At 42.4% G+C, this 27,161-nt stretch overlaps 2 protein-coding genes across 2 annotated transcripts; both read left to right on the top strand.

Annotated features, from left to right (window-relative positions):
• Position 1: 1 nt before the first annotated feature.
• LOC136432576 (RNA polymerase II-associated protein 1-like) lies at positions 2-19,307 on the top strand. Its single transcript, XM_066423960.1, has 33 exons — positions 2-290; positions 719-801; positions 1,060-1,114; positions 1,789-1,829; positions 2,002-2,100; positions 3,064-3,220; positions 3,474-3,629; positions 3,813-4,058; positions 4,546-4,655; positions 4,862-4,960; positions 5,205-5,306; positions 5,946-6,113; positions 6,558-6,701; positions 7,136-7,270; positions 7,817-7,886; positions 8,851-8,954; positions 9,278-9,333; positions 9,481-9,582; positions 10,017-10,175; positions 11,895-12,045; positions 12,434-12,505; positions 12,668-12,777; positions 13,180-13,384; positions 13,518-13,652; positions 14,009-14,151; positions 14,683-14,898; positions 15,572-15,697; positions 15,888-16,051; positions 16,301-16,433; positions 16,891-17,056; positions 17,913-18,086; positions 18,519-18,566; positions 18,715-19,307. The coding sequence occupies exons 1-33, from the start codon at positions 107-109 to the stop codon at positions 18,838-18,840; spliced, it is 4,239 nt and encodes a 1,412-aa protein (XP_066280057.1). The 5' UTR covers positions 2-106; the 3' UTR covers positions 18,841-19,307.
• A 5,119-nt stretch (positions 19,308-24,426) lies between these two features.
• Positions 24,427-27,155, top strand: LOC136432573 (uncharacterized). The gene is made up of 2 exons (XM_066423958.1): positions 24,427-24,834; positions 25,879-27,155. Exons 1-2 carry the CDS (start codon positions 24,578-24,580, stop codon positions 26,924-26,926), a joined length of 1,305 nt encoding a protein of 434 aa, XP_066280055.1. The 5' UTR covers positions 24,427-24,577; the 3' UTR covers positions 26,927-27,155.
• Positions 27,156-27,161: the final 6 nt, after the last annotated feature.

Raw genomic sequence — 27,161 nt, 5'->3', positions numbered from 1 at the left:
GCACTGTAGTATAACCTTTGACCCGTCTATTAAAGAAAATGGCGGTCAACATGTGAAATTTTCCCGGGAAGTTGGTGTAAAGAGCTCGTGTATTCCTCCTGGAAGGATGTATTCGTCTCGACCCAAACCAGGGGACACAGAGGAAGATCTTCTCAAGTCACAGAGAGAATTCCTTGCTGCTGAAGCTACCGGATCCGCAAAGGTCGTCAGAAATCCGGCCACAAAGGCCGAACAGCGTGATTGTGAGAAGCAGACGACAGCGAGGGATGTTGTTGATTTGGAACATGGAGGTACAGTACTGTATAATTATAGATATGACGTTATTGCTTTTGCCAGGAAATATTTTTCGGCAGTATGGTTGCTTGCTTGATAATCTAGAAGCCATAGATAGATTCAATTGCTATGCGATTTGACATGTGGTTAGGTCTTGAAATGAAATGAATGGATCAAGGATGGTGACTTTCTTTAGTACTACAGCTTATCTTCTGTTTCTTGTATCTCATGTTCTGGATATGCCATGGTCACGATTTTAGCCTTTGCGCTCAGGAGAAAGTGAGCATCATTTGGGGCCCCTATCGGGTTTATTTAGAACTGCAGGACAGCTGGTTGTTTCCAGGAAAAGGTAACGTTATAAAGCCTAAGTATTTTTATTTGTCAATTTTTTTTAACGATATTCCTTGTTTTTTCTTGAACTGAATGTATTCATTATTTCTTGCAGCTCTTCCACCACAGCTACCGTCATTTGACCCTGGTTCAAAATCATCCAAGAAAACATCAAGGTTCAAGCAGAGACGGAAAAAGGTGTGCCTCTCTGGAATTACCATTCTAAGTTTTCAGCCTTATACAATATGTTGGATATCAATATTCTATACCTGTATTTTTGTGATAAAAAAGGTAAAACTGATGGTAGGGCAGTGTAATGCTTTTGTATCAGGCTACATGCCTACATAGTAATACAATGCACTCTCTCAACTGTTAAAGTTTTACTCTATCCAGCAATATTACCAGAATATCATGTTAACTAACAAAAGCTCTAATCATATCCCAAATGATACACAGGTAACGTTTCAAGATGCGGAAGAGGAAGAGTTTGATGCGGAGGAAGAGATGGAAAGTATGTGCGCAATTTGTTCTCGTGGTAACATCTCGTTTACTGTTCTGTTGGCTTTCTATATTTTAAGTTATAACTGTAAATGCAGAAGTTTTGGCGGTGATTTGATGTTCATGGTTTTTGCAGTGACCTCTTCACCACAAACTGAAAAACATTGCGAAATTTTTCTTCTGTCTTCTGCCTGCCTGCCCCTTGCTACATGTATGTAGTATATAGTGTGCAGTATTATGATGTGTTTGAGATACCTGTTACGGTGAAGACACACAGATACTAACAAGACACAAGTGAACACAGACCCGATCTTCGTATATGGAATATGTATTTAAAATTTCAAGGCAAGTCAAAGCCTTTATTTATTCCTTGAGTACATATGGTGAGATCAGTGACAGTTGATCATGCCAACACTGCCGAAAGCGACTGTTCTGTCCGTTTGTAGCACCCTTTCCAAGTTGCTAGAGCGTGGTTTCCAACTTGCTGTCCGTAAAGGCGCAGGTGTTTCCATTACTGTACTGTACTGTAGTACATTCCTGTACTGTATGTGACTATAGCGCTATATACTCAAAACCACCATGAACACTCCATTTTCTCCTTACCTCAAAGTTAAATCCCTGCAAACTTAAATGCATTTACAGTATTTTCTTGACACCTGACAAAACAAGTACTTTCTGTTTCCACAGCTCATGACACCCATGTCACCAAGGTGCTTACAGAGATAGTGGTAAGTATCTGCTGCTTCTTCTTTTTCATATAATCTTTACACAAATGACAATCTTGAACACACCTGGCTATTTTGAGATTTGCCTGTAGCTTCATAGGAGTAATTTTCTTGTCCCTCAACTCCAACAACCTATACTTAAATGTGGCTGTACTTGTTTTCTGTCACTACACAGGAAAGAGATACTAGTGGACAACCTGTGAGGCAGCCGTGCACAACAGGCTTGGCTTTCCCCAGGGTGCTGCACAGACAACAGGCAACTGCAGCAACACAGGTCTTATATAGGTTTAGACTTATCAATTAATACTATTATCGTATTTCTGGTCATTTTGCTCAGACATATAAAAAGCTTGTATATTAGAATTAGATTTAATAACTCACAGTTTGTAAATATTGTCCAGTATGTTCTTTGTACTCTATCATCCACCTTGCTTGAAAAAAGTCCACTGATACATAAAGCACACTTATGTGGGGATTGTCCCCAGTAACATGGACGGGTCTGTGTGTGGGTGGTGTTCAGTACCAGGGACAGGTTTATGTGTACATTGTACACACAAACCAGTCCCTGGTGCTGACACTGTACATGGTGTTCAGTATCAAGGACAGGTTTGTCTGTGTATGGTGGTCAGCACCAGGGACAGGTCTGTGTTTGGATGGTGTTTAGCACCAGGGACAGGTCTGTGTGTGGATGGTGTTTAGCACCAGGGACAGGTCTGTGTATGGATGGTGTTTAGCACCAGGGACAGGTCTGTGTATGGATGGTGTAAAGCGCAATCCACATCCAACATCATCCACACACAGTATAAGCCTGTGTGTTGGTGATGTTCAGCACTAGGGACAGGTCTGTGTGTTGATGGTGTTCAGCACCAGGGACAGGTTTTTGTGTGGATGGTGTTCAGTACTAGGAACAGGTTTGTGTGTAGAGGGTGTTCAGAACCAAGGACAGGTTTGTATGTGGATGGTGTGTAGCACCAGGGACAGGTCTGTGCAAAGATGGTGTTCAACACCAGGGGCAGGTTTGTGTGTAGATGGTGTTCAACTTCAGCACCAAGGACAAATCTGTATGTGCATGGTGTTCAGCGCCAGGGATAGACCTAGGGTGTGGATGGTGTTCAGCATGGGTCAGTATGTGGATGGTGTTAAAACATTTAAAGCTGCCATTTCATGAGCCATCTAGCCTTGCCATCAAAAGATGCTGATACCTGATAAAGACAAACAATGTTATTTTCTTCTTCAGAATGAAAAACCTACAAAGCCAGCCAGCCTGTTTGCACAGCAGTTCTCTGCAGTGTCTCCAACCTTGTTTGGACTTCCCGACCAGAATCAGGAGACTGTCACAGAAAGGATGGAGACAGATCAAAGCAACATGCAAGACATGGTGTCAGGATTTGGAGGTAGATTCTTGGTTCAGTATGTTTATACAGAAACACTTAAACAAAACCTCGAAAGTTAGTATTCAGAATTCTTATCCATAAAGAGTTTCTTTTAGCCATCTCTTAAGTTTGCATAGCAAAGGCTTTACCTCAACTCAGAATTAAGACAAAAATCTGGTTGCGATTAGCATACATTTTATTAATCAGAGAGATATGCTGTCTATGTAACATCGATTTCATAAGATACGTAATGTTCCATTGTGAACAATTGAAGATACCAGTTCCATCGTGGAAGGATCAGGACTTGCCCACAATGATACAGCTGTACAGACAGAAGTTCATCAGATTCATCAGGAGAATGTGGCTCGGCTGTCGACCATGACGGAGCAACAGATTCAGCAGGAGAGAGACAAGCTAATGCAGACGCTCGGTAAGTCTAGTGTTCTCTAACTCATCTATAGACCACAAGCTTATGAATATTTATTTACGCAGGGTAAAAATCACCCTAATTCACATTCGGCTTTAAATCCGGACAGAGGTTTTAAAAGAAATGTATTTGACTTAAACTATGATGATGATGTAACAATTGTGTTTGAATTTTTGTCCCTTCCAGACCCAAGTCTCATCCAGTTTCTGGCCTCCAAGAAAAAGCAACCGACAGCAAAGACACAACACACAGGTGATGTGAGCCCCCTAACTGCAGCTGCTGGTACTGCAGACAAAGCACAAGGCTCTGCTGCAGGTGGACCAGCTGTATCCAGTCTGACTGAGGAGGACAGACTGAGGAGTCTGGTCAGTGAGCAGGATAACTCTGAGGACGTGTTACTAGCTGAGATGGACACTGGGGTTCCATTACAAGGTCTGTACACAATTATGTCAGCCACCAATCTGTACATTTTACTGATCTGAGAAATACTATAATCACTAACAGAGAAATGCTATAATCACTAACACTTGGTATACTACATTACTCCGTCATTGCTATTTTTGTATCTTGACTTACCTGCAAAATTACACATAGATAGCTTTTTAGTCAACATTAAATCAAAAGTTAGAATCCTTGCCACTCATGTATATACGTTATATAGGGCAGTACCCATCTCCATTTCTATAGCCCTTGGGCCATACTGTCGTAAGAACTACAGCAGGAGGCTAGTTCACTTGTAGTGATGTGTGTTAAAATGCCATACTCTTTTCCATATGTACTGAGTGCTAAGCAGAGAAAGCAGTATGTACCATTTTCAAAATCTTTGGTATTAGCCAGCCGTGAACACTGTACCCACTAAGTTTTGCCCAACATAATCAACATGAAGTTTGCTTATTCTACTTTTTAACTCTGCCCTCAGAACAAGTACCTATCCAATCCTCCAAAGACTGGTTAAACATGGATGTTGTAGAACATGAGAAGCTGGAGTGGATGAAGGACCTCCCTGCACCTAAACCTGGGGACAACAAGGTACGGCAAGGAGTGCTCATCCAAATGGCATAACACTACTGTTCTTTGAGATTTTTGAGACGTACACTTCTTTTTTTCATGTCTTTGTAACATTAACCTTCTCCTTACTGCTTTACACTTTAACCATTGCAACGTTGTTGAGTAGAATAGCTCTCAGCAGGATGGAGGTTAACTGAAGATGACTGTGTTACGTTCCTGTCATGTAGGGTAAGGTTGCCAGGTTTGACCTTGAGGGTCAGCTGATGTGCAGGGACAAGGACATCCCCACCCACCTGGGTCTACATCACCATGGAGACGAACCCGAGGTCGGTTCACATCTACTGTCAATCACCTGCTTCATAATCAAGACATGCTCAATCAAATATTCTATTATTCTATAGTTCCATAACTGCTTGCTTAAACGATAAACGCATTAGAATTTTCAGTGTCACACTTTATTTACTAAAGCAACATTACATAGTATAGTCTGTTCAAATGTTAAGTGCTCACCAGTACTGTTGTAACCTGATTTATTTCATGTGACAACTCTAAAACAGTGGATTTCCCCAGGTGCCAGGGTACACCCTGGAGGAGCTGTTCATGCTGTCGCGCAGTCGTTTCCCCCAGCAGAGGGTGCTGGCACTGCAGGTGCTGGCCAAGATTGTAGCCGGGGTAAAGCCTGTTTTGTCTTACATCTACCAAGTACATGTATATATATGTACTATACATATGTCAGGGTAGAGAGTGCAATCTGGCAGAATGGCCGATTCTACCAGTAGAGGTTCCAATCAGAGTCTCTGCCAACAGACCTGTGCCTGGTACTGAACACCATCCACACACAGACCTGTGCTGTACACCACTCAACAGAAACACAGAGACTTATCCTTAGTGCTGAATACAACATTCACACACAAGCCTGTCCTTGGTGCTGAACACTTTCCACATAAACCTGTCCCTGGTGCTGAACACCATCCACACAAAAATCTGTCCCTGGTGCTGAACACCATCTACGCACAAATCTGTCCCTGGTGCTGAATACCATCCATGCACAAACCTGTCCCTGGTGCTGAGTCAGCGGTTCTGCCAGATTACAATCTCTACCCTGGCATATACATGTATATGATACATGTAGTTAATTGTACTGTATGCAAAAAAAATAGGCAGCATAATTGCTACATGCACTTTGTTCTTGCTTGAAGATGTGTTTAACAATCATGTATATTCTTTGATTTTTTGTGTACTTTTATAGTGATGTGGTCTCGGTTTATGTATGCTCATGTTTGCATTCAACTCCCAAACTCTTTCTCCCAGGCCAGGAATGGTGAGTTTACTGTGGCGTTGAGCGGTCCCCTGCTGCCCATGATGCTGGAGTCTGGGATGGTGTTCATCGTGCGGTTCAGTCTGGATGAAAACACTCCCAGTCTTGTAGCCACGGCAGTAGAGGCCTTGCACAGCCTGCTGGTCTTACCTGGGGATGAGGTAAGTCTGGAGAAGCATTCTGGGAGATGTCGGTGTAACCTAAGTATAGGGTGAGGATGTGATCAAGGGTTGTCTGAGAGAAAAATACATCTACACCATGTGTACTTCAGATGAGAATACTTAGATATGAACTTGCAAATAGAATGCATTTGCATTTTTTTTATATAATGTTACTCAGGAAAGGAGCATGCATGTTTTTTACCAGGTTATCACAAGTAATTCTTAACAATTACATTGAATATCTCATGTATCGTAAAGACTGTTAACTGTCAAAAAGGTATAACCAATGTTCCTATTTACAATAATAGAACACTTTCCTTGTGGTAAGATGTCTGGCGGAGTACATTTAGCTGGTGCTCAGGAAAATGGTGACTTTGCATCACAGAAGACCATTATCACATGTAACGTCTAATGTTAAATGGTGGGACATTATGTAATCCCCAGCTGTGTGCAGATCATGTCTATAGTTGGAACCGAGGGAATGAGTTCCCTGTCTTGTGTCCTGAGAGAGGTCCTGAGGAGGAGGGAGAGGAGGAGAAGGGTCGAGACAAGACAGACCAGGAGCTGGCCAAGGAGGATGTCATCAAGGTATGTCCATCTACCTGCTTCCTCCAGGTGTGTAGAACCTCAGTATTTGTCATGTTAGACAGTTGGTGAATTTTCGTATGGAAAACTTTTAAAAGGTTCTGAACAATGAGCAATGGCCAAGTGAGTAAAGCGTTTGCCTTGCATTTGGCAGGTTGTGAGTTTAATCCCTGGTCGAGTCATACTAAAGAATTTGAAAATGTTACAAACTTCTTTCTCTGCTTAGCATGCAGCATTTGGGAAAGAGTATGGTAGTTGAACACACACTATACAGTATATTCTGGTCATTGGTCCTGCTGTAGTGATTGCACAGAGTCGTGTGACCTTGGGGCTGTAGAAATGGAGATTGCTGAGAACGACTTTAAGAAACTTTTTGAATAATGGGTGCACAACAGTAGGTTCTGACCAGTTTATTCTTACTGAATGTATTTGTCCAGGGTCTCCTGAGGATGACGTTACTGCCCAGACTGCGCTACATCCTGGGGGTGCTGAGACCAGACGGCCCTGCAGTTATCCACATTGTAGAGATCCTGATCCGTGTAGCCAGACACTCTCTACAGGCTGCCTACCAGGTCTGGCTGTGTTTATCATTATTTCCATATGATATAACACACAAGTTGCACAAATTGTTCAGCTGAGACTCAAGTAATCTTAGATCACGCTTATTGTCTGACTGGGGGTTGTCTCAAGTTGTACATGTAGGCAAGAAATTTTGTTTTCAGTTTTTGAGAATATAGGTTTGTGCAATGACATCTCAAATCTGTCCCCAAAATGTTTTGCTTGGTAGTTTCGTGACATCTCTTGTTGATGCCCTGACCTACCACTGTATATATGTAGACATTCTGACAATAGTAAATGTATACTCTTTGTGCATTCTTTGTTATTGAATTACAGGTGTAGTAGGTTGGAATATTCTGGTCATTGGTATATTCCAGCCTGCTATGCTTGTACTTGCTATTACTAAGCAAAACACAACCAACATTACTCCTGTGAGATTGTTAAAGCTGATGGTTGTGGAACCGATTGGTTGGTTTGGTTTCATATTTTTGTAGTTAAACTGCATATCACCAAAGAGAACCAGAAGAATACTCATTTTCATTAATGTTTCTCCTTGTCAGGTTCTTCGCTGTCCCCACTTGATAGAAACTGTCTTCACAGAGTTGCTACCGCTATCGTGGGCAGACAAAGGTCAGGAAAATGTTTTTTTAATCTATCAGTTTCTCCAGCACCACTTCGTTAAAGGCACCCAGAGCATTTTATGAGGCTTGATACTCAAATAATTCCTACAAAGAGTAAGTTTCAACAACACTATACCTATGCATATCGACATTCAAGGTGGAAAGCTGCGATGTCTTTGTGTGGTGAGAACTAATAGAAAATCCAAGCACTAATAGACTGGTTGACATCCTGACTGTCCATCACAATTAGCGGTTCGTCCAATGAGAGAGTGACTGCATGTCCGTCAAATAGTTGCATCTTTATGTTTTTATTTTGCATTTCTACGCTTTGACGTAAGTGGGTGGGGGTATGGGATCGGTCAATTACACTAGGCGCGTGAAACTAAAGGGATCACCGTGTAGCTTATTTTGTGCCGCTTTTGGACACTTCTGACATGAAATTATCACCCAATTATGGTTAACAGTGGCATTAAATGCCCATTTCATAAAGACTACAGCAACTAGAATATTTTCAGTTTTCAAGCCTCATAAAATGCTCTGGGTGCCTTTAACACTTGTCTGAGATCACTGAAGAAAGGTGCTGGACGGCATCTGAAACATCTGTTAATTCACAGAAACCTCTGACCAGATATACAAGTCATGTATAACGACTACTAACATAATTCCGCCAGGGTACATAATTCCTCCACCCTGAAAAGATACGTCCAGACAGATCTCCAACCCAACGTCCCCCAGTAAAGTGCACTCTAATATATCTAAACTGTGCATACCTGGGGATGCTGCAGTAGAGATCTCTCAAACCAACAGTTTTCAAAGTGGCGGATTTATGTAACCTGGCGGATTAATGTTAATGGGGGTTTCCGGTAGACTGAATTAGAAATATCATTAGTAAATACTCATTCCTGGACCTTTATGAACACTTTGCAAGTTTGTATTTAGGAAGTGCCATGTTAAATGGTGGTACTGTTTTACAGTGTGCAGTGCAGAGAAGTCAGAGGTGCACGGCCGCCCCCTCCCCCAGGCTATGAAGTTGATGAGGGTGCTGTGTACAGCAGGGAGGAACATCGCAGCAATATTGGTTTGTAATGTAGAAATCTTCTCCTCTTAACATTTTTTTTCCACAAGATTTTGTACTCTGCCTTGCATTTGTCACTTCTATATTTTGCTTCTTTCTTATTTTTACAATACAATTAAGATGATGTGCAGCTTTTGAATCAGTAAAATGATAAGCATATTTTACAAGAAATAGAAGAATTCATGATAATAGCTTTGTCACCATCTACTGCCACAAAAACAGGTGCTATGTTGATTTAATCAATGACATTCTAACGCTGTACTCTTAAAATTGTGATTGATATACTGCTACACGAAACACCCAATAAAATTGTTTCTTTGCTTCAGATTTCGAAGCATTCTCTGATGGAAAGGATAATGAGATATACTGCAGAGCACCCAAGGTAAAGCACATTTCTATACTTTGTCATATGTGTGTGTGTACTGTTATGTTTCATTGCACCAAGCTGATATTTGAGTAAATGGACATGATCTCTTCAAATGTTGTTGCTAAGCTTATCAATGTTGCTCATCCTCTTTTCTTTTTCTAGTGATCTTGAGTTAGACCAGCTGGAGGCCTTTAATCTGGCTGTGGAATCCCTGCGTACCTGGGCAACGTGTGCTATCTATGGGCTGGGCTGTGAGGCTTTCACGTAAGTATGTCCCAACATCGCAGCTGGTGTGGACTTTCATTGCACATACTTAAGATTTGTTGAAAATGCATTTGCAGTTGTATTAGCAGAAGTATCCATTATTTGATGTACTGCTGATGGGGTCCCTGATACAGGGGTGGGCAGCAGTTGGCTAGTCTTCTCACCACGTTTTGAGGCAGCTCTGTCCAGCGGGTCCACTCTGTTGAGGCCACAGACTTTGACGTCTTGTGTACTAATAGGGACCCCAGCATTGAACACTGTACAAGACTTCAAATTGTATAACATAATCTTAGTGTGGGATAAATACTATGATACATCTGCTGCCTTTTCAGGAAATTGAAAGGAACATGGTTCTTTATCTGTGTAACTGCACTGCTTTGCTGTAGTTAGACTTTGTGCTTCTTCTGGCTCAAATCATTGTATACCTTCTGTAGGGAACTGTACCCGGTGGTTATGCAGACTCTGCAGAGACTGTTTGGAACCCTGTCAGCCGTGGGGAGCCAGGCTGATCCCCTGGCCTTCCAGGCTGTGGCACTTTTCAGTCTGACCGAGGCCACCACACATACTGCTGGGGTCGCTGCAGAACTAGCAAGGTCTGGCTCATTCAACATTTTCTACATCAAGCATATTTCTAGAGATATATATGGGCAGTACTGTAAATGCAGAAATGTTTGCGGTGGTTTTATGTTCGTGGTTTTAGCGGCAACCGTGTCGCCGCGAATTTAAATCCATAGCAAATATTTATGCCCAATACTGTTACAGTAGCAGTATGTGACTATAGCACTGCCGCGAACTTCAAACTACAGTCAAACCTGCCCAAGGCGACCACCCGGCGGACCGAGCAAAAACGGTCGCGATGGACAGGTGGTCGCCTTGAAGAGGATTCCACTCACATGATTCCAGGTCGAGGTTTTCAAATACAGAACGTAAATGGATGGAAAATTATGTGAATTTAGACAGCGCGACCCCCACCAGGTTCAATTCTCATTGACAGAAAGATCCTACAAAAATTACATTTTCCGTTATCGTTGTAATAATTGTATACCGCTACATCGTGAACAAATTTTCGTCATAATTTTGACTACAATTGCAAAACGATGCATGGCTACAAATCGATGCCTCGCAGCGCCCTCCCGCATTCACACGTTACATTGAATAATACACACACACACGCACATCATCGAAGTTTTAAGGCCTAAGACAAATCCCTAGAAAACACCTGATGGCCGCAGCCTTTTTTGGGGCGCCGACCGCTGGATAAAAGGGGCAAAAAATTTTCGATCTGACAACTAAAGATGAAAACGGAACGGTACCGGTGTGATTTCGTCGCGCCGCCAAGCTCTGTGCGACCGCATCGAAAGGTATTAGTCAGTGCAGCAGAACGCACAGCGTCCAATAAAGGTTTGTGAGATTCATGGAAATAAAAAGAAAATAAGAATATTAATTTTCATAAATAACTAGAGTATTCGTAAATGTTCATACACAAAAGCATCGTGTTTTAGAAAGGTCAGCGGTACGCCAAATCCGGGCCGCCCCAAATCCAAGATGGCGTCGGGACCGAGGAACAACATTTCTCGCCCGATGTTTTGCCCGCCGCGAAGTCATTTTTCGGCGGAGTTTAGTAAGACACAGACACATTTTTGTTGAAAATACAAGAAATAGATAGTAATTTCTGTGAAATCTGACTTTTTGACGCCATGCACTACGTATTCGTTCTGAAAATTGAGTTTAAACCGAACTGAGTTTGCGGTAAACTATAAGATTACGATAGGCACAACAACATCACAAACATTTGTCTTTACAATGTTTATAGGGGGACATTTTATTAAAACACTTCATGGAGGAATCGATGCTATAACATTGCTATTCCATATATTTTTGTCCTTATTTTTGTCCTTCAAAGTCTTGAAAACATTTCCGTGAAATCCGACAGCAAAATGATCCAATGTCACCACACGCTTGAAAATTAGGCGGCCGCCATGGGCAGGGACTGTGCTCTGTGCGGTCCCAATTCGTGGCGGTCGCGGTCGCGTTGGACGGGTGGTCGCCTTGGGCAGGCAGCTTAATGCTTGTGCCTATGGGGAAAATTTTCGGGACCGAGAAAAAGCGGTCGCCATGGCCAGGTGGTCGCGTTGAAAAGGTGGTCGCCTAGGCAGGTTTGACTGTAACGCGAACACTCCATTTTCCCCTTAGCGCGAAATCAAAGATGTGAAGTTAAATGCATTTACAGTATACATGCAAGATGGTAAATTTATGCTTTGTAAAGTTATGTTTTTGTACAGTCAAATAAACTTTGATAATTCTGCCTGCAGATTGGCTAACGGTGGAGGGAGGGAAGGTAACCATGACAACCTGCCTGCCCCGCCCATCAACTGGAGTCATGTGAGTGGTCTGCTGCCTGCTGTCCAGCTGTGTGTAAAGAAGTGGGTAACACAGGCCATGTCTCACACAGGAGAGCCACAGGTAAGCTAGGCTGTAGGGCACTGTGTTTAATTTGTGATGCCTTTTTGGCGACACCTCAGGGGCAAGCGTAATGGTATAGTATTGTGTGCAGACTGCAGGAATTCTAGGAACTGTGTAGGAATGTGTCCAAATGAATTTCAGTCGACGATAACTTAAAAATGCCTGGACCGATTGTCTTTATATTTGGTAGGTGGGTAGGTCTTTGTAAGACCTCAAAATGATTAGATTTTGAGCCCCCTAGCGACTTTTTATGGTACTGCAGCAGAACGTCCGATTGTCTTCTTATACATATAAAAGTTTACTCTTAGACTAATAATTTTGCTTTTAGTGTTTTAGGGCACTGCAAATAACTTACTCAATTCCAATCATTTTCATATGTTGGTTGTAGGAAGTAAACTCTGCACTTGTTGCCAGCTGCCTGCACTACATGACCTCCTACCTGTCCAAGCTGGTATTGCAGGTAAGAAACAGATTGGTGGAAACAGGGCCTTTTCAGTCTTTTGTCAGTTATATTGGATGTTTCCTTGTAGAACAACATTATGTTGGAGCACTCTTCTGCCATTTTATACTGACCACTATCACTTAAGCCTTATAAGAACAGTCTCGTGTCTGTGTTCTGCAGCCTTCCCAGGATGCAGTGGGGACCCTGCAGTACCTGGAGGAGCTGATGTCACAGGTGCTGCTGCCACTCATCAACTCTGATTACTTCACATTGCAGCTACAGAAGATAAGGTAAGTGCAGCTGCAGGTGTCTAAGGTATGGCTTTGACACTCAACAGGTGCATAGATTGACAGTTCCAGTATATGTACATGTATATCAGTATGTCCAATATAAGGCAGTCGGGGAGTAGACAAGTGTTGAGAGAGTTTATCATTAAGCAGAAGAGTTCCTATCAGCCATTGACATTATTTGTAGCATGGTATACAATTTATAGAAACTTAGATTCCTTCACTCGGTGATACCGTAGTTGTTTGTAGATCCTCCTAACTTCCTGTACTTCTAGCTGATATTGCTGAAGTTCAGACCTCGACGAGGTAGCCAAGGCTAGCTGTGATGTTCTATGATCATAGTTTTTGTTTTCTTTTATATATCATGATCAGTGTTCTCATCGCTCTCTGTCTCTCCCTCTATAGCATATTTTCTCCCACCTGCCAGCAATGCGGCACACCCGGTCCCAGACAGGATAGCCCAGCACTGCCTGACCTGGGGTGTAGGAAAGCATTGAGCAGACAGCAGCCATGGCTATGTGTGCACGAACACTCCCCCTTCAACATGGTCACAGCAGTGTACAGGCTGGCTGTACAGGCTATCAGCATACACAAAGGGCTGGCAAACAAGGTGAGCTTGTTCATTTGCAGTACGTTGTGCGGATGTCCTTTATGTGTACTGAGACCCTTGTGCAACATTTTCTTCAGGTAATTCTTTAGCAACTGAAAATCTTTGTTTTATCTTATTTTGTTTTATTTGACAGCTATCCTCCCTGGTGACACATCAGCACGTTGTGGCCTTCCTGTCCAGCTGGCAGTCAGCACTAGACAGCGCCTCCTACTGGTTGAGGTTTGAACACCACCTGCTGTACCACATCATCAAACTCTTCACACAGCTGGTAGGTACACTTCTGCTACTACCCTTATCAACCTTGCTGAAGAGGCTGCATATTTTCAATACATCTTCATTTGGTCCGCTGTTTAACCCTTACGCTGCTAGGCACGGTTATATCAGGGATACAGAAACATGCCCTGTGTACTGCGCCTGGTTATAACCGACATAGGGTATTCCCTGGAAGAAAACAGCATTGGGTGCATGCTGTTTTGCAGGTTTTGTGAGGGAGGTCAGGATTCAAACATTTACAATTTTTACTGGGGTGAAACTCTTGCAGCTTAAGGGTTAAGAGCCTGCGACATGATCCGAGCAAAGTGCCACTGAAAAATGTAAGAGTCCATTTTCATGTGCCCTCCCCAGGTTCCCTCCCTCCCGTTGTGCCATCCACACACCCTCCTGTACCACCGGACCGCGCTGACTCTCCTCAGGAGGCTGTTACCAGGGGACGAGCACTACATCCACGATCTCATGTCTACTGTCATATTCCAGCCAGACTTCTTCTTGTGAGCACGATTTTAACTCAAGTTTCAAAAGACTCCTGTAGTTGATTGCATTGCTAGGAAATCTACTTGATCACAGAAGACTCTAACCAGAATAATGTCTCTTCATTAGCTACATCACTTGTGAATAACTTCAATAAGGCAGTTTTGTCACACAAATTGTATATGTATGGTTAGTGTTCTAAAGAGTATCTATCATGAGTTAACTTTAAGTACTAGGTATAAAACCAAATTTTATAGACTAGATCAGATCTATTGAAATGTCATGCTAAAGTAAAGGCCGTGTGGTAAAGGATAGCACATTCAACAGGAGATTTATGAACATTTTAATCACATATTTTGTTGTTTGTTTTGTCTTCAAATACCATAACATGGTCACCATAAATGTCTGAAATGTCTGACTGTTTCAAAATTGTATCCAGTTGCATTGAGTAACTATTTTTGGCATATCACCTAGATGTCTAACCTTAACATACCATAACATGGCCCACTGCACACACATTCATTATTGTGACCCATGTATGTTGACCCCAGGGAGAGCAGACTTGGTGACCCTGAGGCCGCTGACCTGTCCAACCTGTTACAGCTGTCTGCCGATGCTGTTCCCACCCGGATCAGCAGCGCTGCACAGCTGTCCTCCCACCCCAGCCGCGGAACCCTGCTGCAGGAAGCCTACACCAGGCTCCCCGGTATCAGGGCCACATACATACAGGTCCTACAGGGCTTCAAACTGGACGCAGACAAGTCAAGGTCACTTGGTCTAACTGTCTTTTTTTTTCTTTCACAAAACACATAATACAAACAGAGAAAAAACAAAGTTCAGGAAAAATATAAACATAAACCGTGGATCCAAAATAATAAGTAAAGGTGGAAACAGAAATGAGCTACTACGTAAATACAAGTAATATCCATAATAATGATAGCTGTCATTTGCTACTGTACTAAACAACAAAGGGGAAAATTAGCTCAACCTTATCTGAATGACAGAAAAAGAGGCTGGTATTAAAAGAGTGGTATGGATATACCTTGAATTGTCAACTAACCTCCATTAACATTAATCCGCCGGGTTACATTCATGTAATCCGCCACTTTGAAAAACAGTGGGTTTGAGAGGTCTCTAGTGCAGCACCCCCAGGTATGAACAGTTTAGATATACAGGAGTGCATTATACTGGGGGACGCTGGGTTGGAGATCTGTCTGGACATATTTTTTCAGAGTGGTGGAATTATGTACCTTGGTTGAATCATGTTAGTAGATGTTAATGTCAACATGTAAACAAAATAATATTAGTCTTGTAGATCAGGTAGTAAAGGAAAGATGAAGATGTGAGATTGTCACTCTACAAGACTGAACAGAAAGAAAACAAGTTTAGCAAACACACGAAGTCCCTTCAGCTGTTATGTGATTGTTCTGTCTCCCACAGGAGTCGTGCCATGCAGCGTCCACACCAGATCCAGTCCCTCCTGTTACCTGTGTGTTCCGGCCCTCTCCTGCCTACAGACTGGGTCTTCCTGCCGCTTGTACAGCTACACAGTCTAGCCAACAGTCTGTAGGTCACCCTGTCATCTATGTTGAGCTAGTGCCTTTGGGCATAGTGGAAAAAAAAACATCCAGTATTTCTAGCATTGTTACAAGTAAATATACAAGTATGTAGTAAAAGTGTACTGTTAAACTGATTACCTTTGTTTGCCAATCATCAATCTTGACTTCCGAAGAAACTTTTTCAAAACATATTTCAGGGAGTCTAGAGGATACCCAGTGGAGAGTCTACCTGCAGATGTTGTCACCACGGTAACCAATAGTTTGAGACTGATCCTGATGCTGGAAATGTGGCGCACAGAAACGCTCACCTGTCTGACACCGGCTGCCAAGCTGACCAGGCTCATGTGTGTGTTCCTCACAGGTGGGTGGCGTGCATTTCTTATGGACATGAGGGATTGTATCACAGTGCATGCACTTTGCTTCTCAAAGCTAGTAGGCGTTTGTGTATCCATTCTGTTTGTATCTCAGTCTATTGATGTTTGAAATAGGTTTGAATTTTATACTTCTACAGGAAGAACAAAAACTTGTACAGTTGTTAGTCTGTGTATATCTGTTCTTTTTGTATCTCTATTGCTTGATGTTTGAAATAGGTGTGAATTTTACACCACAGGAAGTGAGTTGTTCCTGGATGGCTCAGTGCACCACCTCCTGTCCTCCCTACTGAGGCATTACACCCAGCCTGGGGTGCTGACAACTCTGGACTTCAACACGCCCATCCCGGGCATCACATCCTTCTATGACCTGTAAGTACATGAAATTTCTTCAGAACAATAAGCCCTGCACCTTTAATGCTTAGGTCCCAATTAGAAAAGGGAGACCTGCTGGGTAGTTCACGGGCTGTTTTGGGACACTTTCTGGCATGACTCCTACGTGGCCCCGTGGGACACCCTGCGGCTACCTGGCTATTTGGGGGGCACGTCCGGGCCCGCGGTGACTTAAACTCGGACTTACATTCAATCTGGGACCCTGTAACAAATAGACGCTGTGAGCTAAACATGTGAACACCGAGAGGTACCCCCGGTCCTAGTCCACTGTGACAAGCTTGTGGCTTCAGGGCCCGGCCAGGGCTACATCCCCAACGGGCACCGGTGCAATTAGGACCTAAGCATTACCCAGGAATTTTATCTTAGTTCTTTGAACACATTATCATATGTTGTTTCTTTCGGTTTCTCACTAAGACTGTTTGCCACCCTTCTACAGCTACAAGAGCCTGTTGGGCCAGTACGAGGCCACGTCTTTTGGTGACTCCCTGTTTGCCAGTTTTGTGTTGTTGCCGCTGCAGCAGAAGTTTGGGGTCGGCTTCAAGAAGCTGCTGTTGAGCGAGCACGATGCTGTTTTCAGAACGTTCCCTCTACAGTTCCAAGAGGTAGGTACAAAAAAGCATAGACCTTATAGTTAAGAATGCTATTCCAATGCAAGTAGTTGAGAAACAGCAGATTGCCGTGAAAAGAGTTTGGGGAACAGAGCAGGATGACTACCCTTTTATGTTAGCCTGAGTGTGTATTATGCTTTAGTGGTGATTCATTTATTGTTAAATTTGTTTTATTCAGATTTATTTTCTGAGGATTGGGCAAAAGCAATGCATGTAGCTTTCATATTGAGGCCCTCTCCTGTTACATGCATAATGAATGACTTTCATTTGAATACGCAATAAAACAGTTACTAGATAGATCTTTTGACTGATGAAAGGCAGTGGATGCTACCTGAAATGTAAAACCATTTCCAAAATCTATCCAGTTGCTTGAGTAACTGTTTTATTGCATATCTTATTACTTGATAAATAACATACAGATAAATATCCTCTAACCTACATATGAATAACAAGAAAGTTACGCCTGTGGTGTTACGCCTAATGGCGGTTATACCGGCTATATAGATACAGATACAGAAAGTAACAACAATGAATGAATAAATGAATGATTTTATTGATCAACAATTGCATTGGTGACAATGTATGGCAATGTACAAATAGCATAAGTTACAATCTAGGTCTACAATGACATAAAAACAAACAAGGGCTAAAATATGGTGAAGCATGCAGCTTGTGCACAGGATTCAAGTTATCAAATAAAGTGACCTGTCTGCAAAATAAAGTTGTTCACGACATCAAATATTTAACAGTAACTATTGATCGACAGTGTTGAGTTTCCCATAAGAAGATTTTAGGATACTGTATTTGCAGACTGGTTTTTAGGGACACCTGTTGATGTGTGTTTCCCCAGCTTGTTATTCCAGTTGAGAACTACCTGGAGCCTCAGGAGACAGACCAGGAGCTGCTGCAGATGTACCTGGGTGTGTTGTTAACAGGAACGGTCAGGCAGCAGTGGGCTCCTATCTTCTACCTCATCATGGTCAAACACATCACAAGTTACATCTTTGCTCATCATTCTCCTCAGGTATGTGTCTTAATAAATGTGTGAAACAACACAGCCATTTCTTTGTAGTATTAATTCAGTGTCAGTAGTTAGACTAGAGAAGTCACACATTATATTGTCCATCATTGTCTGTCCGTCCTTTTCATGTTGCATGTACTTGCAATTAGCCTACGGGCAAGAGCTTGAGCTTGCAATAAACTTTCACCTTGAGTAAAATTGTATAGCACGTCAACCTGTGTGGTTGCAGTTAAGGTGTTCACATAACTCACATTGGCATCACTGAATGTTTTTTGCTTTGGGATCAGTCATATATGCCAAAGTTGTATTGTATACAGCAGTCAGTCAGCAATTTGTTCGGACATTCTTTACAGATATCATTAGATATCCTGTACCATGTGTACTATAAACATATCACATCTGACGCTACAGCTATGACTATACTGTTATCTACAGGATACCGCAAGAGGTCTTCTCAGACAGGTGATGTCATCAAGAAATGAGGTAAAGTCATTAACTTTTGTTCTCTGCTGTTTTAGAACATAATCTGTCACTGTCTGTTAAACTTCACAAAATTCTGCATTTGGCTAATAAAACACTACAGAGATTAAGATTGGCCAGACTTCTCACCGAGTTTCATGTTTTATTCCAGACTCTGAGGCAGCATATCCTTCACTACCATAAAGTCAACCTTGACGCTCGACCTTTGGGCTTTGACCTTCACCCTCAGCTTCTACCAGACAGACTTCAACTGGTGCAGGATGTAGGACACATGTGACCTTGGCTGCAATGACTTGAACTTCTTATTTCAAATTTTTAAAGATTATTCCTTTTGTAGTTTTGTAGACAGCACATACCAGATGGAGCATCCACCAACATGCTTGGAGTAAGATTATATATTTATTGCCTGACAAAAGTCCATGGTATAAGGTACCCCTGGAAATGTACACCCCATGATATGAGGAATCATGTTCTTGTGACCTAGTGAGCAACATTGATAAAGAAAGCAACATGGAATCATGATTATATGTCATTTTGCTATAGGGAAGAAATTGCATTTTTTTCTCTCATGTCTCTTCTAATGCCAGTTTATATATATTATCAAGTACTTAATACTTTGCCAACCTAGTAACAAAATATGTTCCTTTAAAAGTAGTACCACCATTTTGTATGTGGGTACACACTGTTTAGCTTTGCTTATTGTTAATTGAAACAAAGGCATTAAAATCTTTAATCAACAATGGACCCAGGGCTTGTTATCTTTTTCTATGTTGATTAATGAATAGACAACTACACTAACAGTCTGACGATCTCATACCTCCATGAAATATGTAGTTTTTTTTTCATTTATAGATTTTTATTGATTATGCAAAATGGATCCTTATTTGTATAATTCCATCTAATTATGTCAAACATCACTAAAGCTACCTACATACCAAAAATCATGACGATCAATCAATCCCTTCCTGAGTTACACTTTTTGAAAATATCAACTAGAGTTCCACGACCTCATACTTTCACCAAATAATTTTAACCTTTTCGACTGATGTTTTAGGAGGTTTTTTTTATTCATCATGCAAATAAGATCATCATTTGCATAAATCATATCAGATCATCTTCTCCACCCAAAAAGCAGTTGCCTTAAGTATGTCAGTGTTATCTCAATGCTATTCTAGCATTTTCCGATCAATTATACAAATTAGGCCTTCATTTGCATAATTTACATTCAACCATGTTCACCTTCACATAACTTCCAAATGCCACGAGTATGCAATTATAGTTATTTACCAATAAAAAATCAGATTTTGTTCCTGGAGTCTTGAGAGTGAAATGGCATACACTGGTGTGGAGTAAGATCAGCACCGAGGACAGGGCCTGGTCTGTTTGCTTTGGATACTCTTTCAGCACCAGGCACAGCCAAACAGGTGTGTTCAAGTGTTCATATTTCATAAACGGCAGGAACACGATAGCTGCCTGTTTACGTGGAAGGTGATCAGCTTGGGTCTTATTATAGTGCCAATGGAGACTCAGGAAGACTGATTTATAGGTAAAGAAGCATCATCATCATCATCCGTCGACCTCTGCAGCAGAGGACGGGGCGAGCCCTTGTACAACCGAGGCCCACATCAGTCTGTCTGACATGGCTGCTCCCAAGTCCTCCAACTCAATCCCTGTGTCCCTTGAGATAGTCCTTGGGAAGGTCAGCTTTCTGGAGTGTGTTTTCCCGTGTGGTTTCCACAGTGTGAGAGATGAGACAATCTCCTCGCTGGCCCGATGGCAGTGGCCAGCAAACCGGACTCATTTCTGTTTAAGACGCATAGCTTCCACAGGACCGAGGCGCTAGTATTTCATAATGAACGTGAAAAGCTTCAAGTTGGATTTCACAATTACACGTGGTGTATTTCGTTGCTACAAAACACAAAAAGTGAGCAAATTCCCTTTGTAAACCGAAATCTGGCGAATGGATTCTAATTTGTGCTGTTCCAGAACAATTTTACCGTGCGCTCCAACATTGTCTATGGCCACGAGTTGTTTTATTACCAGCAACAGAAGGAGAACGCAACGGTTTGATAACACAATTTCGTCTACTTTTTTCCCATATTGGACATATCAATTATTCAAAATGATACTCCTGAACTATTTTATGAATAGTCAAAAGTTCCTATTGGAAGAAAAAGCTTAGTTTTATTTCACGTAAAACTAATCAATCCGCAAGAGACGGATTGCGTTATCCTGCCATCCTCGTTGCCATGGTGCAGTATCACTACTATGCTACCATCACCCTTGTGATAACAAATCAGCGTGTGGTGGAAGGAACTTACTGTATCCACGAAATCTCCGGGTAAAATATCGTTAAAAAACAGTGTGACAATACCTAACAAACGAGCCCGAAGCAACGAAGTTCACATGGACATCTTTATGGTAGGTAGATGTGTTGAAATATGATATTTTCACTGTTTAAAATCTGCAATATCACTGTCATTATGGCACTATACAAAAGACCATTTCGTATTATCTTATATTTTATATTTCTACAAATCAAAATGTGATAACCGGTTAGCTATTAACATAGCATAGCGTTTTTATAGATTCACAATGCTGCTGCCCTAATAGACTTTTGAGAGCGCACGATTTCATGACTCCGGTTAATTTTTGTTTGCCTGGTTTAACTTGATGGCAACTCAGTAGTCGGAAACTAGTGAGTGATGTAGGACTGGAGACGTAGTTGATGGGTCTTTCCCTGCCCAGCTTACTTAATAATCATTGTCATCATTCTGTTTATACAGGAAGATAAACAGTCCACTACAAAGAAGAGGCGTTTACCAGTTAACAGTGGCCAGGCTAAGAGGCACATCTCTCAGTGCCTCGATCCGAGGCTTGAGCTCCACCCGCCTCACTACCCGGATCCGTTCCGTCCAACAACGCGGCCTGTGGACATTACACGGTACTGCAGTCCATACCTAGCCGTGCCACCTGTCTTCACTGGCTTTCCGTCCTTCCGTCCTGTGCCGTCCTTCAGTGCGCCTGTACCGGGGTTGGAGCCGATGGACTGGCAAACCAGCGCCTACTCAGAGCCGATGATGGTTGCTTGGTCATTTCCTCTGCCAGAAGAAACTCCCATGGACTGGGAATAAGGAGACAACATGTATAGTTTGTTTGGTAAACTGAAGACCGGGCCTGACAATATGTGACCACATGAGAGAACGTGGTCAACCCCGTCCGTCGACAGCCTATGTCGACGACGAGGACGTTGTCACTCCAAGAAAAAGCTAGCCAGGAGACAAGTTTCGCGCCCTACTGGGCGAAACATTACAGTCATATCGCGACAAAGTGAAGTCTCCAGAACCGTTATGTTTGAGACAAACGATTTGGTAGCGCACCTACTTCGATGTTCGAACAGAACGTTACATTGGCCGATCGAATAGAAGTAGAACTGACTGTGAGGCTATTGTAGTTATCAAACTAGCTCAACATTCAAGGAATGTGCATATATCCATTGTTCATGGTCGAACATTTTCTACGCAGCTGCGTATCGCACCTAGCCTGGACTAGCAATCGACTAAAGCAAATAGCACTGGACTCGGTGCTATAGCGCACTTTCCTCGTAAGAAAGAACCACATGTCACGTCATGACACCTGTTCAAGCCACGGCTGGCATGTAAATATATTGTCAACGGTAAACGCTAAAAGTTGGTGCTATTCAGCAACGTTACCATGGCTAGCCATCAATTAGCTCAACTCGTTGAAATGGTCAACATTCACTTGCTACGAGGCACTTTTTGCCTTTTTATAGTGTTCCGCATTGCGAAAATAAAGTCGAGTGAAAGATATGAATTTGTAACTTATAACTGTCAACGTTAACGTTATGTTTGTTTAAATCATACGATTGGCGACCTGTTCTGAGCCCTTAGAAGAACAAAAAGTGTCTTTTATTACTTCATGTTAATATTTTTGCTGCAATGTTTTCTATGGCACCAGTATATCGTAAAGTAATGTAAATTGCGTATTGAATACATTTTCCCGAAGAAAAAAAGCTTAATGTAACGTTACCTGCTTTAGCTATAATCTTTATCCAGATGAATAGATTATAATTACAACCATGGCATTTTCAGTGGCATCTTGAAGTAATCCAAACAGCTTACAGCATTTTCAATGGAAATTGGATCTATTGATCGATAAACAGACATAAACACCGCTCTATTCGTTCAATGTCTTCTTGTTTCATAAATTACGCGTACGAATGCTTTCGGGCTTAGAAACAAATGTTTAGAATTTCCAAATTTGCAAGCATCCTTCAAGCTGGCACATACCATCTCACGTTTCGCGGTCGTGGAGGACAGATAGATAAATGATTTCATCGCCAAGAAAGCCAAGTAAGATGACTGACGAAGGCCAGGTAAGATGACTGTTTCACCTGCTATATTGTAACGATGAATGGAATAAAGAGTAAGTGTCAAGAAAATATACGTTCAACCCCATACATTTGTATGCGGCTTCCGGAGAACAAGAGGTTTAACAGCTCTATATATCTAATCTCCATTAACAGTATTACGGCAGGTTACATAAATCCGCCACTTTGAAAACCAGTGGGTTTGAGAGATTTCTAGTGCAGCAACCCCCAGGTATGCACAGTATAGATACAGGAGTGCATTATACTGGGGGCGTTGGGTTGGAGATCTGTTTGGACGTATCTTTTCAGGGGGTGGTTTTGAGTACCCTGGTGGAATTATGTTAGTAGATATAAACATCCTGCTACCAGAATGTGCAACAATGTAAGATACCCATCCCTATGACTACTGCCTGACGCAGTTGTGTCCAATAGGTCACAATAATGAGTCCAAGTTCTGTACTACATCCTTACTGAGTGTTTTGTCAACCAGTATTCCCATTAATACTTGGTCTTGACGAACCTTTAAAACTATAAGCTCTGCAGAACGATGAGAGAAACATTCAATTTGTATGTTGAAAGAAGGATGATGGAGTGTTACAGTAGTTGCCTGGACAGTAATCCACACGGTTTCAGGTGCATTACTAACTTGCGTCAGGATCAAACCGGTGGCCTGGCAACGGGTAGTTTTCTTTTGTACAAACTGTTCCCCTGACATCTGCTATTTCAGCATTCCTACAAACATTCCATTACTTCAGCCTGAAATGTTCTTCCAGCTCTGCGAGTCGTTTTGCCGAGTCTATCGGATATATCAACTCGGCAGCGTTCTCACGAAGACTATGTTTCGGCAGTAATTCCTAAGTCATGTTAAAAACACATTAGTTCCAGCTAGTGTACACTAATTGTCGTGGGGACGTGTGAGTACGTTTGACCAAATTTATTTTTCGGGCCTTGAAAGGGACAAATATTGGATTAACGGCAATGAATGCGCGCTAAATGCGAGACAATTACTGTCACGACTTCCTGATCCACCCTATTCGCCCGTGTATTGTGTGTGCCAATAATGGATGTGTACATACGTGGTTATACACCAACCTGTTACTGCCACTAGGGCACAAAGGTTAGCACTCAACACCAGTCAATAGTCATTCGATTAGTAGATGTGACGGCGGTCACAAGCTCTTCCAAAGTACGCGTAGTTCAAAGTGTGGCATCGCTGGGCTAATTTTTGTACCTTCCTACTTTCGACTGTTGTACAGGTTTCGTGTCAACGTGTGACATTTTCTCACAGGTGTGCATGTGGTAACTAAACATTGCCTAGTTACCGTTGCTTGGTTGGATGGTCCTTGGTAGATACGACCAGATGTTTTCTGAGAGACAACTATGCCTGTGTTGTAACGTCTGTTTCCTGATCGCGATCGTCCGTGAAATGTGAAGAAGTGAGTTCACATGGGCAACGGGGTAATGCTAACAGGTGTTCGTATTCTCACGATGTTGGGCAGATTCTGAAGATTTCCAGACTCCGCACACTGGATTTAAGTTACTACACATTTGTCACTGAGTGAGGAGAAAGACTTGAATCTGTTTCAGAAGAACTAGGCACACTGTGAGAGTTGTAGCCGTCATCATGAAGTCAGAGCCGGTACCGCGAGTCCCACGGCGCCGACGGCCGAAGAAACGACAGAGAAATAGCGATGCAGACCCCGGCCGACGCCCCAAGCCCGCCTCGTACAACCAGAGTTCTCGGCACTACAACGAACGGGCGCTGAAACAGAGGACCCTGCTGACGGACAGGACCCACGAGAGGATAGTGTCACACATCAACGCAGAGAAAACCAAGTTTTCTAGGACGATGAACAGACAAGAGACGGACTTGCTGAACAGGTAGGTGCATTACACACGAACACGTTCTACTTGTAAGACCTTGTAAGTAACACCACGGTCTGGTGTGATGTTTTATTCAAAAATGTGAATCTACTTCGTATTACTATTTCATCTTCTTATGTAAAAGTCAACTCTCATTGCTGTAACATCACGGTGGCAGAGTAGATTTTTTTCAAAAGGAAGACCTGTATAGAACCTATGTAGAAATAATATCCTTTACACGCCGTCAATCATCACCTACATTAATTACACCTCTCGAAGCATGGGTACCGGATTTTGATCCTATCAAGGATAACCAAACTAAGATTAATAGTTGTTTGAAGAAGACTATAATTCTTCATCCTTATCAGACGGAGATAACGTTTCACTAGTATTTCAAATATTTACTTGACAGATAAGTATGAATTATTAAACGTATCAAACATTAAATCTAACACGAAAGGAAATTGGACTTAACCAATCTTTTGTGCAGTGTCAGCCTTTATGACGTTGAAAAATATATTTAGAAATGTCAAACAAACTTTGTCAAGTTGATATGGTTAGACCATGTTGATTTGTTTATATGGATGACGGCCTCTGGGAACCCCAAAACTGATGCGAGCGTGCAAAAAAAAATGGCAAAAGAAAGTTGCCTTCATAATGAAATCTACGTGGTCAGGAAGGATGAACAAAACTTAATATACAGATTGTGGTATACCGGAAAATAGATTCTTCAGTTTTGTTCTTTCACATCTTCTTCTTTGACTTTGGAATTGACTTTGGTATTCTACGACATTAGCATCCGTTTCCGAAATATTTTCTTTTTGCAATTTGCAGCATATATTTTCTCATATTAGAGCTGCTTTGTGTGGCCGAAAACTTTTTTTTGGAACGGACGAAAATTGATGTCATCCATATACTAGTAATCAAATCAACATAGCCTTATTGTGGCATGCCATTTGGAGATTCTGTTAGTACTGATGTCATGATATATTTGCGACTCAGTTTCTTTAGTAATGATATAAACGCTGTACTCTTTTATCTTGCGGTTTCCTTCTTCTACAGACTTATGGAGCTAGAGGCATGCCTTCCCAAGTATCAGAGCGACACCGAGACAGCGGACATCAGTAAAACAGATCATTTGGACAAGACGAGGAACAAGTTGCCACAACTTGAGCCGACTGAGGTCGCGACAACATCAACTTGTGAGTCGTCTTCGTCAGAAGGACCCTCGGACAAACTGAAAACCTCAAAATTGCAACCGGAAAACGAGTCTCTCTCACAACCGAACGATCATGCTTCTACTGAAACCCCAAGTGGGCCAGAGTTGGAGAGTGAGTCCGTGCAGCCTCCAGCCGACCCAGGCAGACTGTCTCCTGTGTTAGAAGCCTCGGAGGAAGACAGTACTGTAGTTATACCAGCTCTGCCTTCAATACCAACCAACACCAGCGTTCAGTGTGTTGTGTGCGAGGGAAACGCAAAACAACCCGATACAGAACACCACGAAGTCAACAGAAACGTCAAAGACGGTACCGGCGAAGGCGTCCGTTTGCCACAAATAGACCAGCTCTCTGAAGAGGAAAGAGCAGAGGCCAAGTTGAACCCAGGCCTGCCGAGGTCTCTACTCCGGGCGAGGATACGGAAGAGAAGTGTCTCCAAACTTCCGACATCTAACCCCAAGTACCATGTCCACTTTCCGACTGCAGATAGAGAGGACATGGGAGGATCCGCCGGTGTTGTTGCTAAGTCGAGAGATGAGAAGTACCCCTTGGAGAGAAACGTCCACCACCTCCCGCCCATCCAGGCAGACCGTGCGTACGGGCGACGCACGTGGCCCGGAGACGCTATGGAGCTAGTAGGAATGAACGGATACACCTCGAACATCATGCCCAAAGTCATGCAGGCCAGCTACAGCTATAATACACGTCTGTATGAGCGAGATGGACAGGAGTCAGGAGACAGCTTGCCCACCGTGATCCGTTCTCGTGCCTTGATTCGCAGAGAACAGAGAAAGCCGAGTAAAGATATGTACGTGTGGCTCGGCCTGGACTCTAAGTACCAGCTACGACTGATGACCAACCCCAAATCTGTCAGCCACACAGACAAGTCCTGATATCACAGTCAAAATACATGTCGAACTTATACCAATGTATAGCAATGGTCATGATATTTGTCAGACGTACGTATTTGATTTAACACATCTGATCATAGGAAACATCGTTCTTTATGGCGCAGTCCCCATGCATTTTTCATAGTTAGCTAAGAACAGGTGTAGATAATTGCATTTTTGTTTTTAAACAAAAAGGCAACTAAAAAAATGTCCTTCAAGCAGTGTAGATGGAAACGTA

The sequence above is a fragment of the Branchiostoma lanceolatum genome, chromosome 4 (genome assembly GCF_035083965.1).
Source record: "Branchiostoma lanceolatum isolate klBraLanc5 chromosome 4, klBraLanc5.hap2, whole genome shotgun sequence".
NCBI lineage: Eukaryota > Metazoa > Chordata > Leptocardii > Amphioxiformes > Branchiostomatidae > Branchiostoma > Branchiostoma lanceolatum.
The sequence above is the reverse complement of the archived record's forward strand: the minus strand, read 5'-3'. Positions and strand labels throughout refer to the sequence as shown.

Coding starts and splice junctions, on each gene's coding strand:
- LOC136432573 (XM_066423958.1), top strand. CDS start 24,578: ATGAAGTCAGAGCCGGTACCGCGAGTCCCACGGCGCCGACGGCCGAAG. Junction 24,835..25,878: donor GAGACGGACTTGCTGAACAG/GTAGGTGCATTA, acceptor CTTCTTCTACAG/ACTTATGGAGCTAGAGGCAT.
- LOC136432576 (XM_066423960.1), top strand. CDS start 107: ATGTATTCGTCTCGACCCAAACCAGGGGACACAGAGGAAGATCTTCTC. Junction 17,057..17,912: donor TCCCTCTACAGTTCCAAGAG/GTAGGTACAAAA, acceptor GTGTTTCCCCAG/CTTGTTATTCCAGTTGAGAA. Junction 18,087..18,518: donor TTGCTCATCATTCTCCTCAG/GTATGTGTCTTA, acceptor TGTTATCTACAG/GATACCGCAAGAGGTCTTCT.